We start from the raw sequence: 16306 nt of genomic DNA, 5'->3' as shown, positions 1-16306 counted from the left end.
CGTAGAAATGTGGTGCTTCCAGACAATTTTAAACCAACACTTAGAACATAACTCGCTCCCAAAAAGGTTATGTTATCCTTACAAGGTGACTTTCATGACAAAGCTGGAGGATAGGGAAAAGGCAATCAAACTTGTAAACACATTTTTTGACAGATTTCTAAAATATCACAGTCTTCTTGTTTTTATGACAGACTGTCTAATCTGTCAATTTGTTTAGCTCTGTAGGTCATATATTTAAATTTAGAGGAAGAAAATCATTGTTTATGATCTTAACATTATCAAATATTTAGTAATTATTTTATATTAAGAGATCATTTGAACCCAATGGTGAGTCATTTAGAAATGGTTCCCAGTCTCAGAATAAGCACTTTCCTCTGAGAAGCTCAGATTGTGTCCCAAACTTTACCCTCGTGAAAGACTTTTGACACACTTTGTTCTTTTTTTTCTTTTCTCTCGTCATTTTCTTTTCACCTAGCCTTTAGCTTCAGGTGCTATGCTGAATACAATCTCTTTAGAGTGAATAACCCTTTCATAAATGCTTTCAATCTTTGTACTCCTGTGTATGTTTCAAGGTTTTCTAGGTATATCTAAGTGACTCTGCAATCATTTAAGGTGACTGTTGTTGAGATTTAGTGCTATATAAATAAAATTAAATTCTATAGCAACGCTGGAAGACTCTGCATTTAACTGAGGTGTTGGTCAGCGTACATAAATATGATGCCTTTCATTTTAAAGTGTTGCAAAAATGAACATTAAGGAAGGACACATTTAAAAAGATGCTACTTCTCAAATAAGTTACATTGTGTTTTATGTTTAAATTCATAGTCCTTGTCTCTAAGAAATTTCACTCTTCAAAAAATGGTGAGTGGAAAAACTCACAGTGCACAACTTGCCCTACATTTGTTTGTTTCCTTAGAAAACTGTGCTTCATTTAATGAGATCAACAAACGAGATTGTCCGTCAATACATGGCTCGTCTCATCAATGCATTTGCTTCCCTTGCAGAGGGTAAGTTTAAAGCTGCCATTAGAGCTCATTAGGCATCATCATTTACTTTGTAAGTTGATTCCTGATGGTTTGACCTTACTGGCTTTCCGTTTTGAAGAAAAACTATTAATGATGCTCCACAAAGCTAAACAGTAACTGTAGACAGCATTTTGTAAAAAGGAGACTTTAGAATGGCTGTGAATGCTTTCAAGATGTTCCTTTGATATTTATTACAGGTCGTGTTTACCTCTCCCAAATCCCCATTCTTCTGAAACATCTGACAGAAACACTCAGAAAGGAAGAAAAAGAATCTCTTACTCGCGAAAATGTCCTTGTGGCTCTGCAGAAACTCAGCCTCAGGTAGTTTTTAAAATTACTAAGGTTTTCTAAATCCTTTCTTATCTTGATTAATGTTTTTTAAATGAATATGTCACAATTTTTGTCCTTTTGACAAGCATGAATATTTGACCTTACATCATGTCTCGCCTGTTAGGAGGAGTCAGCAGACAGCCATGATTGCAGATGATCTGATTGGCTGGCTAGTGGATGAGCTCCAGGACTCAGACTGCCTCAGTGACTACAACCTGGAGTATTCTGCAGCTTTGCTTATGAACCTGTGTTTGCGAACAAAGGGTAAACATAAAAACATGTAGAACATAAATGTAGCTCAATAATGCGAACACCAGACGGGCGGCATGGACACCGGCGTTTGTGAATGCGATAACACAAGAATGAGGTGACGTAGGAGCTTCAAACTGATACCACAGATGCACTTACTAAAAATCCGATGTATCAACAAGTTCCACTTTCAGTGACCGCATCACGTTCTGTAAAAATCTTGTGAACGTGATAACTTGAGAACATGGAGATGTAGGATTTTGAAATTGATAGGTGTGTCTGCTAGGAGGCTGAGAGGCAGCTCTGGCCATTGGCAAATATATTTTTATTTTGCCAAGAAAATGGGAAATGGGTACTGTTTGTGAATGACATCAGTAACCAACTAAAGACTGAACTGAAGAAATAGGAACAAATTATGCTAATAACTAAATCCCTCAAAGTAGAATTTACAGTTGCCAAGTTGACTTTATGCGTGAATGGTTCATAGGTCAGTGTTTAAGTGGCTTCACCAACAAATCAAAAAATCGCAAGGTATAAAGACTGGTCTTTATACCTTACTATAAAGTAAATAAAATAACAATCTCACTCTGTGGAAGCAAAAATGTGATAAACAAATAAAGGAAGGTGAGAGGGAGAGCTGGCTCAAGGCTTTTACAGGGCATTAAAGAATAAACACATTTCTTTTTAAGCCTTACTGTAGGAAACCTTTTTCTGATCAGTTGACTTTTGACCCAGGCTTACAATTTCCTTATTGTCTTTCATCCATGTTAAACAATAATTGGCTTTATTTTATTTACGCTATGCTACTATGCTATATTTACTTTAAGACTGGTGTTGATTTTCTGTGTGCTTTTTTGTGTCTTTGTTTTTTTTCACTGTCCGTGAATAATTTCCAAGTCAAATAAGTCTTCTCAAACACACCATGGGTTATACTATAACGTTCATTCATAGAGCTTATTAATAGTCCATGCTATCATGAAAATCAGAACGACCTTGTTTCACGCCACAACGAGTCAAGGTCTAGGTTTGTTCCTGTTCTTTCTTTCTTTTCTTTTTTTTTTTTTTTGCTGATACACTAAGGTTAATTATTGCCTAAGTTTGCATTGAAAGCAAACGTTTAGCTTTTCGGTCCTTCTGAATACATGTTTTCACTGCACTCTTGTTTTTACAATTATTTGTCTTCCATTTACGTCATATCTAGGATGTATCGCTTTCAGACGCTCCCTCTTTCCTTTTCTTTTTTCCCAAAACATGTTTTTATTATATGCTGTACTTCTGTTCAATGTAGAATGCCACAATGAAATACTGTCCCACATTTGATTTATCAGTAATTGTATTGTCTTACACGGATAAGTACTGGGAAGTCATTAACCGGATTTATATGTATTAAATCAAATAAGAGTCCCATCATATTGCACACAGAAAAAGCGTTGCTAAATTTGTGTGCTGGATGGTTGTCTTTTTACAGGAAAAAGGAAGTGTGCAGAAAATGCCAAGCATGTGCTAAAAGTTTTGACTGATCTCCTTGGACATGAGAACCACGAGGTGATATACACATCTACCAACACACAGCACAGAAGTTGCATGCACAGTGGTTGCAGTGTGCAAGCAAAACAGATTTCTCGTGGTTGAAACTGATACAGGCTACACAACAAACAGTGTGTACTGCATGCAATAGGTGGAAAGTGCAGAATTAATGCCATTAAAGGATAGAAAATGACACGAGTTGCTAGCATATCATAAACTAAAACCGCCAACATTCATAAATTAACAGTCTCTCTACTGTTATGTTACACTGTGTAATTATGTCCCTTGAAATGTCTTGCAGTCTTGGCATGAGTGAGCCATGACTGCAGGAACATCAATAAAACATAGAAAGCACAGAGTTCATTGATTTTACTTATGTTAGCGGTCAGGTTGTTAAAAAAAAAAAAAGAAGCTTATCCACAGCACAAACATTAGTTCCTCTTTGTGGGCACACATCTCTAATTGCTGTATTTGAGACCATAGAGATAGAGGTTGTGTTTGTCTGTGTCACTTTCAGATTTGGCCATATGTGAATGGAGCTCTTTACAGCATCCTGTGCATTCCCTCTGTGCGACAGGAAGCAAGAGAGATGGTGAGATAGCAGTTTGCATTTTGCAGTTTGCATGTCTCTTCCTCTTCACTTTCCTCGGTAAAGAACAGGTGTTCATTTAATAGGCAGAGAAAGTTGTAAATGGAAGTGTAGTTAAAATGTGGAGTTGCAATCACAAAAAGTATAAAAGATGGACGCAGCTTCCAGGTCTGCAAACTGAAGTCAATGCGATCAGCGAGACCTTTAAAACATACTTTCTTTTAAAGTGGGGAACCCTGGGTCAGCACACCTTAATCAACCTTAATCGTTTTATCATTTCAAAAATGAGGATTATCTAGTGTATTGACTAACAAATTTTAGCTAATTAGTTAGCCATTTTTTTCATCAGAACCAATTATAAAAGGCCAAAATGGACACGGATGCAATCTCAGTGTTTTTAAATTAGTTTTCAGAAAGCAACGAGTGACATCACAGTGTCACCTAGGTATGTTCATCTTTCACATGCCTTGGCCAAATATGCTCTGGCCAAATATATATATATATATATATATATATATATATATATATATATATATATATATATATATATATATATATATATATATATATACTGTAATTTTATACTTGCATACAAATTTTTTGAATGTTTTGTGTGTCTTTCCCTCATGTGTGAAGAGCGTTGAAGAGATTCTCCGCTGCTACATCAAAGAGGAGAACCCAAACCTTAACAGACAGATTGAATTCATCATTAAACAGCTAAACTCAGGTTAGTGAAATTTACTGTTAAACACGTAGATGATAAACTGGTAGTCCAAAAGTAAGCGACTCAAGCAATGCAGGAAAAACAAAGTATGTAAATATGAAACTTGTTATCTTACATTTCCTGTTTCAGATCCCCAGTTTTCATAACATTAGTTATCATTTGAAACTATAGTTTTTTTATGAAGTATAATTTTGGAAAATCTGCTGGCTTTTTAATCCTCCCCCCCCCCCCCCCCCAGCTGAAGAGGAAGGACCAGAGTCTGATGATGAGGAGGAAGAGGATGACAATGACGTAAGGCTGGTGTTTTCCATCATCATATTAAATGCCTGTTTACAAATTAATTCAACAAAACCACTGAACCATAAATAACTGGCTCATATCAAAAGAACTAAACAAAGAAAATAAAGTATGAGGGGGAATGATGGACTTAAAAAGTTAAAATGTAAATGAATTACAGGAGTTTCCTGGGGTGTGTGTGTATAAGCACATATTCCATTCTCTTCCTGTTCCCATGAGAGTTCCTTGAGTGTGAGTGCCCTTGCCCTGTAATCTCAAATTAGGTGTTTTTTTGTTTATATTTTTTGTTTTTTTTATAGCTGCTATCCGTTTCCCTGCCCACAATGGTGAACTGATACGTACTGTACATACCTGTTTCTGAGTGGCAGTCTCAAAACTACAGAATACACTGGTCCCTTGTCAGAGCCTTGTGGAATGGTACCAAGCATTGTATTAATTTTTAAAATTAAAACTTAATGGGTGAGAGTTAATTTTTAGTCAGTCTGAGGAAGTTACGCTTTGCCAATGTAACCCGGTAAAAATCGACCTGCAGCAACCCTGTGGGTGTTTTATATAATGCTGCTTAATGCTTAAACATAAATTAAGTGCATGTGCGGACAATATGCATTTTTGACACTGCACACAAATTCTTTCTCAAGTGATTTATTGTCTTTGCATTGTGACAGGAAGATTTAATGGAGATCGACATTGATAAAGAGGAAGTTCTTCAGCCACAGCACAGGGAACTGTCTGGGGAAAGCCTGCTCACCACTGAGTACCTGGGAGTAAGAGCAAAACACACATTTTCACCATAAACATATTGTTTGTAGCTAAGAAGACGCAGAGTTCAAATTTTGACACTAATCAAGAATAATATAATTTCAACTTTAAGTTATTTTATTTTCAACTTTAATTTATATATTTATCTTTATCTTATTCTCCCAGTTAAATTTACCCTTCATTCTAATTTGTGTTGTACAGTTATTTCATTTTTAACCTTAATTTATATTTTATTCCTTCCTAGTTAAATTTACCCTTTTTAATTTTTCATATTTATTTCCTATCTTATTCATAGCCTTTCCTTTTTTGTTCTCTTTAGGTCACGAGCAGTTGTCCAAGCATTTCACTAAATATCGTACTGTGTATGACTGTGTACGTGACAAATAAAATTTGAATTTGAATGTATTACGGGCAAGTTGCAAAGTAGCTTGTAAATTTTGTTTATTGCACCAATAACAGGATATGACATTATCACAGCGTGCACTGAACTTTAGACGGTGCATAGGTCTGTGCATTCACAGAATTGTAATTATTTGGCTATTTAGTTCATAAATGCTAGCATGAAATATATTTTACCTCATGATTAGATAAGGTACCGCACACATCGCTGCCTCTTTGTGGTGATGGCTTTTGATATCTCAGGTGCTGGCCTGTTAGTTTTTTAGGGATCTGTTTTATGTGGCTATGAGTTCATGACCGGCCAATACGCCGGACAGAACACAGTCAGGTTTACAGTGAGAAAAAGTTACGTGTAATCTCTCTTTTCCCTGTTAACACTTTTTTCCATGATGGAAATTTGTTTGGTATGTTACTGTTTTATTGTGTGTGTGGCTGTGTAGATCATGACCAACATGACAAAAGTGAAAAGGAAGCCAACCCCTCTACCACAGCCAGCTGCTGATGAGCCGCTACAGCGGCCAGTCACCCCTAGTTCTCATCGTAATATCGGCGTGGGGTAAGTTAAATTACCAAACGGTGTCATAAGATCCAAACTGAAGTTCACTCTTAAGCTAAAACAGTTCTTTGTGGTGTCTGTGGGACCATAAAATGTGTAAGACATGAGAAACTGTGCAGCGGCAGCCTCTCTTTAAGTGATTTACAAACCACCATAAACATTGGTCCTTAGATCTCAGATACCGGTCTTCAGGCCTCATTTCTTTAAAGGCTGATCACTTCACAGTAGTCCATAGATTTTATGAGCTGACTAATCTGTAGCTTGTGTAGATAATTGTGCCACCATTTGTTTAGGATACATAGATAACGACGTTCCTCTTGCCGCTAAAACTCTGAAAATACAAAAATGTTTCAAATGTATTTTGATGTTTTTCTTTGCAAAGCGTAAACTTTGAAGAGATGAGTCAGCCGCAGTAGACTAGAACTGGAGTGCCTGCATACCATTGCTGTAAAGCATCTTGTTTGGTCTTGACAAGGTAATTTCCTTGTTCTGAGCACCAACCTAGAGAAACAGGCCTAACCTTGTATTTAACAGTTTAAATAATTAACTGTTAGAGAGCTGTACAAATATGGAGAACTAGCACTGATGAAAGTCAGTGGAATCATCAAAATAAATTGTTTTTTCAAGTTAAAAGCCATCTTGCTTACACCAACATCCTCATGGAAGTTCTTAATGTGAGATTGTGTTCGTGTTATGTGTAGTGATTATCGACCCGCCAGTCGGGGAGGCGAGACCAGCAGAGACACAGAATACAGACAGAAGAGCGGGGAAGGAAGCCTGCCACACTCTCGATACAACTCACGACCTCCTACACGCTCCGGCAGTCGGCCGAGCACCACAGACTCCCTACGCCAAAGCATCGGTGGGTGACTCAACTTTCAGAGTTTCAGATGTAATTTAGGAGTAGCGGTAGAATTTCAAAAGAGTAAAATAATAACTCTTTGACCGTGTCTAACAGCCGTGGCTGTAAATCAGATGTTTGCGCTCAGATTACTCACACTTAGTAGAAGCTCTGTGCATTTTTGTGGAAAAATCTTTAATTTCCCTTCTACCTGCTGCTTTTTATTTGGTGTGTTAGATGTATTTGATGTGGTGCCCAGTGTCCACAAGCAACAAAAGATAGTTCCAGAGAATGAAGTTCCTGCAACTTCCTCACAAACCATAAGGGATAAAGACTTAGCAGAATAGAATAGGATAGAATAGAATAGAATAGCCTTTTATTGTCACTGTACATGTACAGTGAAACTGTGGGTGCTTGAAATACAAATATAAATAGTACGACAGCAGGAATGAATAGTAGACAAGAGGAGTATATACAAAACAGGAGGGAGGCACACATTAGAGGACAGATTGCAAAGTGCTCAGTCTGAGTATGTGTGTGAGTGGCCGGAGTGATGAGAGTTACTCAGACCATGGCTCAGATCGGTGGGTGGGCACCAGAAGGCTAATGACCTTAGTTTGATGGTATCAAGTGTGCTTGTGTGTTTGATAGTGTTCAGCTGTCCATCTACTTTTTTTTTAGTTTTTTAAAGTTATGACCTTTGTTTCCATTTGAAGGTCTGACATTTTGGTTGATTCTAAAATTGGTCTTTTGACACTCTTAATTTATTCCCACTCAGACTCAGAGTGTGGGCAGTTGTCCCAGGAGTCAGAATTGGACAGGCAGTATGAAGGTAGAGCCAGAAAAGGATGTTCCCAGGAGGACCACAACGGACACTCTGCCAGGTATACTGACACACAAATGTAAACTGAGCGCGCTCATGTTCATATTTTATGTATAACATGGCTGTTTGTGTTGAATTTTACTGCAGTTCTTTGAATAAAAAGGCAACAGTTTAACGACAGTCAAAGTTAATCAGGTTGAGGTTTTTGATCAGAGTTTGAATGTAAACAGTCACAGAGAGACTATAAAAACTGTTTAGACTCATTTTTTTTCTAGTGCAATCATACATGGAAATACAGTATGAAAGGCAAAAACAGACCATCTTTCTTCTTCAACTGAGAGTGAACTCTCCTTTTTGTAATCGCTCTAAGCAGACTTCAGGAATAGTTGTCCAAGCATCCGAAAGGACATTTCAAAGCTATTCTCGGGATAATCCCAGACTGCTTCATTAATGTTGAGTTTCGATCTCTGAGGAGGCCAATCCATGACTTAATATTCATTTCTGTTATGTGTTTTTTCTATCCAGATGTGCTTTTAACATTTTGGCAGTGTTTTTATTATTATTGTCATGCTAAAAAATGAAGCTGTTGCTAATCGGATGCTTTCTAGATGGTAAAATCTGACTGTGCTTTTCTGAGTTCATAATTCCATCTGTTTTAATAAGATCATCCAACACAGCTGGATGAACCCCAAACCATGGCGCAGCCAAGCAGAAGATGTTCACTGTTGTTCCTTTCTTCTGACCTCCTCTGCACATATCGATGGAAATATGAACAGTTTCACTTTGGATTTTCACTCTATCAGATTTGTTTACACTGATTTTTCCCAAAAAGCTGTTAGCTCTCTGCAGATGATGTTTGTGCTGCTAAAATCCTATTTTTAATATTTTACTTTTTATTCTCTTTGATTGATCGATTGAAAATGACAGAAAGAGCAGCCAATAAAATAACAGATAACAAGATGATTAAAAAAAAACAAAAAACATTTAAACTTTTGCAGTTTCAACATAACAAAAAAAAAAATCACTCAAAAAGCAAACATTTGCACTGTCATTTAAAAAAAGTTATTGAGCCAACAATAACATGTTAAAATATTCTTGGCTTAATTTTTCCTGAGAACTAGAACCAGACCTGATCTGATGCTGTTAAGGAATGAGCACAAAAAACAACCACCACATAACTGCAGAGATTCCTGTAAGAGTGTGTGTGTGTGTGTGTGTGTGTGTGTGTGTGTGTGTGTGCGTGCGTGTGTGTGTGTGTGTGTGTGTGTGTGTGTGTGTGTGTGTGTGTGTGTGTAAAGATTTGGCAAGAATGTTGCTGAACACCGATAGGTGACTCAGCACTGCCAAGCTGGTCTGTGAGACTGTGACATGCGTTTAAACGAGCAGTGCCCACAAAGAGACCCATTCAATCGAACCTCCCCTGCTTCTCTTCTCCTTTAAATCCCAGAGGAACTTGACTCCTGAAACCCACCCACAATAATGAGTCCCAGGAAACTGCTTCAGTAGTCCCTCGCCTCCCCCACACCTCACCCCCCAGGAACGTAAAACACCTCTACAATACAGCCTGGTTGAGTCTGACTTCGGTAGCCTCGTTTCACCCCAGTTTGGAAAGCAAGACTTTTATAGTGAGATGAAATGGCCATTCATATTGAGCTGAAGAGAATCTTAGCAACACGGTGGTTTGGCAAATGCCAAAAGAGCAGATGTGTGTGTTTGCAATTGTTTTTAGACTAATGAACTGATTCCCTAAGACAGAGTAACACCTGCTGGAGAGTCAGGCTGTCTTCCACTCACACTTTGTCAGAAATCGGGACTCAGACTCGAGACTTGTTAAAAAGAATTTTAGGGACTGATGAAAAGTTATGTAAAATGTGTACCCATTTCATTTTGCTTCTGAACAGAGCTCAACATGCAAGGATAGCACCTCCACCCATTTTTACGGGAATACAATACACTGTAACTGTCATGATTAGGCACAAGAAACTCAAAACACTGGGTCACCGACCCAGGACCGTGACAGTAACGCTTAGTTATACCAGATTTTATCAGAGATATTGGAGCCAATGTGACTACCCTGAACAGAAACCAGAATGAAATCGATCCATTTGATAAGTGTGAGCTTGCTCAACAGGATGTAGGTCGCTTAGCTCTTTCCTGATAAGAACATTAGAGGAGGTTGTGACTGGACGCTGAAGACATTTATTCACTCGTGACCCTGTTTCTCAGACACCATAAAGAAGGTGCACAAAGAAAATTAGGTATAAAAAAAAAAGAAAATGTCTAATTTGAATGGAAGGAAGGCATTTTAAATATGTTCTAATGTTATATTAGTGTTTAACACTGATTGTCTAAAAATGACTAAACGATTGTCTTGTCTGTTGTCCAAATAGACCTAAAAATTAATAATTGCTCCTCAATTATTAAAAACTTTTCTTATTTTTATGGAAACCACCATGACCCTACGTGTGTTTAGGCTTTAGAGAAAGGGAAAACAGGAAAGTTAACACTAATGAGGATTTACTGATGCATGTCCAGTCAGAACGTGCCCTGTTGTAATATTCATACATATAAAGTATGACAGAGAAAAACTCTGTCATGCCATGTGTGACTTTATTGCTGTGCCTATCTCCCATTTTCCTTGCAAAATATACAGAAATGAGGGGTTGCAAGACTTTTGCACAGTCTTACAGATCACGTTCCTAACTTAACTGTTAAATATTCCCATCCTACCAGTTTCAGGGTTTTTTTCTGTTTTATCCTTCTTTGTATGATTATCATGGTATTTATAGTGACTCATTTAATTGGCAGATTGTTGTTAATGCTTTCTTTCTTTCTTTCTTTCTTTCTTTCTTTCTTTTTTTTTTTTTACCAAAAACAGATTATATTCTTTTTTGTTTTTGTTTTTGTCCCTGTCAGCAGAAATGATTATATCCCTGCAATTGCAAGTAAGCCCAAGATTCCCCGTTCACCTGACACAGCAACCAACCAGAACAGTGCTCACCGGGGTAGAGGCCTGGCCCTGGCTCCCCAGTTCTCACAGTCTGAGCCGCAGCAGAGCAGCCGGCCTGTCTCTGCCAGCTCCACAGGAGGAGGCGGGAATGGAAGTAAGCGTATGCTAAGAGCGGGAAATCAACACCAGTCTGGCAGATTTTGGCCCCATCTGGTTACTTCATCTACTCTGCCAACCACTCTAGATGGTGGCCAGCACTGATTTGAATGTTCAGTGACTCTCAGAAAAGAGTTGCTGTAGATGCACTTTAAGCAATAGTATATTGCATTTTTAAAACCGATACAGATATGTGGCGATTAAAAAATCTGACATATCAGCCCAGATTTTTTTTTTCTTGCAAACACAGGAATCATAACCATATTTCCCTAACATTTATTATCTGTACTTATTTTCCACCCTTAGTAAGATAAGCTGACAAAAAGAATCGGTCAGTTTTTGTTAGCCAATCTGCAGTCCTAACCCTGCAGTGCAATCTGAAACAAATTCCCAACATCAATACTTACAGCATGGTTGAATGGTGTTCCTGTCTTCTCTTTATTACTAAAATGTTTACTTATCGGCTGTTATAAATATCAATACCAGTATACTTGCAGATGGCTGATATCGACCAGTATATCAGCACAACACTACTTATTTGAGTCTTATTGAGCATGCATTTTCAGTTTATGATGGAAAACAGTACTTGGAGATGTGCAAAGCAGCCGGAATTTGTATCTGTATTTGTATTTGTTGAGGAGGGAAAAGTATTTGTATTTTTATTCGAGTAAAATTCAAAATAAGCGTAAAAATCCATTTTTTTTGCGTTACACTTCTAACAAACGTTATAGTGTAAGTATTCTTTAATTATATACATTATAATAATTATGGATATGCAATATTAGTTGATGTTTTACCATAAATCCAGCAATAAACATGTCACAAGGAACGTCATTGAAAAGAAAATAACATAAGAGCCATTGGCTGTTATGTTATTTATGTTATTGCCAGATGGCTCAGCAGCAGCAATACTCTTTTATTCGGTTCCGCAAATCCATGTGGGGAGTTTCAGCTACGTTAATAAGTGACAACTACACAAGGATTGTTTTAACCTTTTAACGATCTTCACAAAAGTTATATACTGCCTCTGGAACTCAGTTAAGGTACAAAAAAAATCCATCCATCCATCCATCTTCTTCTGCTTTATCGGGGCTGGGTCGCGGGGGCAGCAGCCTAAGCAGAGAAGCCCAGACCTCCCTCTCCCCAGTCACCTCCTCCAGCTTAGCCGGAGGAACACCAAGGTGTTCCCAGGGCAGCCGAGAGATATAATCTCTCCAGCGTGTCCTGGGTCTGCCCTGGGACATGCCCGGAACACCTCACCCAGGAGGCGCCCAGGAGGCATCCTTGTCAGATGCCCGAACCACCTCAGCTGGCTCCCTTCAATGTGGAGCAGCAGCGGCTCTACTCTGAGCCCCTCCCGGATGGCTGAACTTCTCACCATCTATCTCTAAGGGAGAGGCCAGCCACCCTTCGGAGGAAGCTCATTTCCGCTGCTTGTATCTGCGATCTCGTTCTTTCGGTCACTACCCACAGCTCGTGGCCATAGGTGAGGGTAGGGACGTAGATCGACTGGTAAATTGAGAGCTTCGCTTTTACACTCGGCTCCCTCTTCACCACAACGGACCGGTGCAGCGTCCGCATCACTGCGGCTGCAGCACCAATCCGTCTGTCGATCTCCGGCTCCCTTCTCCCATCACTCGCGAACAAGAACCCGAGATACTTGAACTCCTCCACTTGGAGCAGGAACTCATCCCCGACCCGGAGTGGGCACTCCACCCTTTTCCGGCTGAGAACCATGGCCTCAGATTTGGAGGTGCAAAAAAATCGATTCAACAAAATCCTGATGCAGTTCACTGTTTTTTGGCTCAGCAGAGCCGTCTCTGTTGCTGTGTGGAGCAGCCTGTGTCACTCACCTCTTCGACACGTCACTCACTCATCCGGTCATGTTCTGCGGTCTCATAAGGAAACTCAGCTTTTTGATTTAAAGTTTTTCCTTGTTTCCGAATACAAATATTTTTTAAAGTATTTGTTCGAAATAATTATTCGTAAAAAACACGTTATTTGTGCCTTATATAAATGATGAAAGCATTAACCGGTGACTGTCATGGAGTTGTAGCACCCCACACAACCAAACATGTAGAGCATTGTGAATTATTTACTGCTTGATTAAATCTCTGCCACACAATCACCAAATATTTGTGTAACATCAGTTTTACATTTCATATATCAACACAACCATGCATGTCAGGAAACTCCTGGGTGTGTGGGTGTTCCCAGGCCTGAAAATCCAGTTTTTCATGCCATACTTACTTACCAAGACAACAGCAACACAATGGCTAAAGGAAATTAACTGTAAAAATGTTGCACTGGTTCCCAGCAACTTTTGCTTCAGTTCCACTAAGGATATTCACTTGCCACTCTTTCATTTCTTACCAGTCTCTGCCAGAAGTCTCTATATAATAAAATATGCCCCTTTTTTAAGACTTTCCTTATAAATCTGCATTAATGTTTTTCCCGTTATGGCCAGCGACACAAAGTAGTCTGAATCATAAGTCGGCTTATCATGCAGAACGTAACAATGGCTATAAACAAAAAACACAGTAAGCACTTATTGGGAAAATGAAAATTGGGAAAATCTAATTGAGTTAGCTTTTATTGGAGGCACTGCACTGTCAGGCCTGATATTGGGTCCATTTTTATTTGCTGTCAACTTCATGTCTTACACACAGAACTGGAGTCAGCGCAGAGATGATCTGGTGCTCTTAGTTGGCCGATAACATCTCTCCATGCTCTCATGCATCCTAATTGCATTTCATGAGCGATTACCTCCGGCTCTTCCGATGGGTGCCCTTACCACGAAGTTTGTAATGGCACCTATTAGCTACTCAAAGCCACCGCATCCTTCTGTGAGTGTGTTGTACTTCTGAGGTCTGGCGAATATCAGATGTTTGTCACTTAATCACATCTCATCTTGAAGGGCAATAAGCAAACAGACATGCTATATAAAATAACCTGTATTGTATAGTAAGCTTTTTGGCATGTTTCAAGCTATTGTCGGGGGGGGGTGGTTCAGTGATCTGTGTAATAACAAGCACACATTTGAGCAAGATTCCCCTCAGGCTAATGGCTTTTTTGTTTGTTTTGTTTTTTCTAGCATACATATCTGCTGTGACTGAGTGAAAGGCTCCCTTGGGTAAAGAAAAGATGTTTGTGTGGCTTAACAGGCCACCCACTTAGCAAGTAGAGACAAGGATAGGAGTTTCTGCTGAGCCATAATGTTAAGAGCAGAGTTCTTACAATTTTATGATTTCTAATAAGTTTTTATTTTTGCTTAGTTTGGGATTTTTATTTTTAATTCACTTTAGTTTCAGTTGGTTTCCAGAGCCGGTTTGTCCATTTCAGTTCAGTTTTTATTGGTTTTAGTCTTTTTAATTACTGTTGTATGGCCGGCAGGTGTCAGAGGAAATATTTAGAGCAATCACAGTAGATAATACAATAAAAACCTTGAACGTTTTGAAAGCAGTTGACTCACAGTCTTTGAGTCTCAGTAAGTGTGTCCATCAAAGCCTCATCAGGCAAGTTGTAACAAAATGATATTAAACTAACAACTAAAACGTCCACTGTGTCCCTTTCATTTTGGTTAACTCAAATAAAGTGTTTATTTTTAGTTAACCATAATAACCTCGGTTACGTGTTTGGAAAATGTCCTAGCCAATTGAGAACCAGAGAAGCTGAAGAAGCAGCACTGTCCTTTTTATTTTTTAAATAGGTCTGGATTAAATCTTTCATTTAAATATGCTATTTCTTACACAGTGACAGGAGCTTAACAACTACGTTTTGTATACATTGGTGACAAAGCAGCTTAATTTTGTTCTCATTTTATTGATGAATTAAGTCTGATTGTCCTCCGCTTTCTCTCCCTCTTACCCCCTTTCATCAACCTATCAACCTTTCTTCCTTCCCCTCTCCCTCTGTCTTCAGGCAGGCAATCAAAGAGGAGGTGAGGAGGGAGCTGTCACCACGAGGTAGCACTATCTTCCCAGGAGCATCGGGCTTCCTGTAACATCATCCAACCAGGTTACGATCAGGGTCAAACAGAGACGGTCGAGGCTTAGTGGCAAGAGGAGGAGCAGGACTGGGTGGAACAATGTCTATGATTGTGGTTCTGCATTTAGGGTTTCGGCTTCAGCGCAGACTACTTCTGTAACCTGATATGACGTTAGACAATAAACACAACCCACAGTCATGCGACTCTGGGCACCTGACAGTCTCTGTTGGCCCTGAGTTTCTGCAGTTTCTACTCAAGGTGATACAAAATGTGTGCGACACCCTCCAACTACGGCAGAATTTATTTGTAACAAGATTCAGGTGTTTTAACTCCGAAGTCTAGTATCGCTCTGAGTTGGGGCAGAATATGATAACGCTCCTCTCTCTTGCTCTCACTCAATCCTACTTGCTTACTTGGCATGTTCATTACTTGAGTGGGGATTGCCCAAGATGCCTCTTTTTGTGGATAACTTTCATCATTTCGGACATGAGCTCAAGATTTTAGATCAAACACAGCCAGGGCTGTGAGAGGGAGGAGGATTGGAGCTTAAAAATTACAGCAGAGACATTTTTATCTCTTAAACGCGATTGCAAAGAGCAGTACAAGAGCCGGTACTGAAAGTTCTCATCTCGAATTTGTAAATCAATAATCGTCGTGAATTTCACAATGTGCTGTATTGATTTTTAACTATGGTGGAAGATGTCTGTCCACATGAATAAATTATTATACGAGCTGTATTTCAAATGTAAAACATTGCCACAAATGCATAGCTCTTTGTGGCAGCTCCTGTTTCGCAGATGCGAAAAAAGATTGTACAAGAAAGAGCTAGAGCCCTAGTATGACTGTGCATGTTTTTAAATGATATCCAGAACTTTTTACTTTCAACACACAGGTAGCATGTACACTATAATTGAGGGGGGAAAAAACAACTTGAATTTGTGTTAATGTCGTAAATTCAGCTTTAGTTGCTTGTCTATTTGCACCGTTTGCAGGTGTGGTTATGTGTATTTATGGTGAGACATTTCTGTTGCAGTGCATTTTTACTGTTAATATTCTTTCAAGCTGTTATAAATAAATGTGTGACGAGTCAGCA

General features: G+C 38.9%; 1 protein-coding gene across 8 annotated transcripts in view; it reads left to right on the top strand.

The window, feature by feature from the left end:
• Positions 1-16306, top strand: part of armc9 (armadillo repeat containing 9) — a 26812-nt gene extending 10506 nt beyond the window's left edge. For 4 of the 8 annotated variants that reach the window (XM_085246409.1, XM_085246408.1, XM_085246410.1 and 1 more), the window contains 13 exons: positions 917-1007; positions 1223-1346; positions 1480-1619; positions 3073-3149; positions 3649-3723; positions 4357-4447; positions 4683-4735; positions 5407-5505; positions 6340-6455; positions 7157-7317; positions 8075-8180; positions 10998-11223; positions 15147-16306. In XM_085246409.1, the coding sequence (XP_085102535.1) occupies positions 917-1007; positions 1223-1346; positions 1480-1619; positions 3073-3149; positions 3649-3723; positions 4357-4447; positions 4683-4735; positions 5407-5505; positions 6340-6455; positions 7157-7317; positions 8075-8180; positions 10998-11223; positions 15147-15194 (1407 nt within the window). In that variant the 3' untranslated portion in view covers positions 15195-16306. The remainder of the gene's footprint in view (positions 1-916; positions 1008-1222; positions 1347-1479; positions 1620-3072; positions 3150-3648; positions 3724-4356; positions 4448-4682; positions 4736-5406; positions 5506-6339; positions 6456-7156; positions 7318-8074; positions 8181-10997; positions 11224-15146) is intronic. The other 4 variants (XM_085246411.1, XM_085246412.1, XM_085246414.1 and 1 more) reach the window with 4 other exon arrangements.

Source organism: Mchenga conophoros, linkage group LG15 (genome assembly GCF_057382185.1).
Source record: "Mchenga conophoros isolate Kocher_MC1m ecotype Shallow Benthic linkage group LG15, M_conophoros_male_GT1.1, whole genome shotgun sequence".
NCBI lineage: Eukaryota > Metazoa > Chordata > Actinopteri > Cichliformes > Cichlidae > Mchenga > Mchenga conophoros.
Note: the sequence above shows the minus strand (reverse complement) of the source record. Positions and strands in the feature narration are given on the sequence as shown.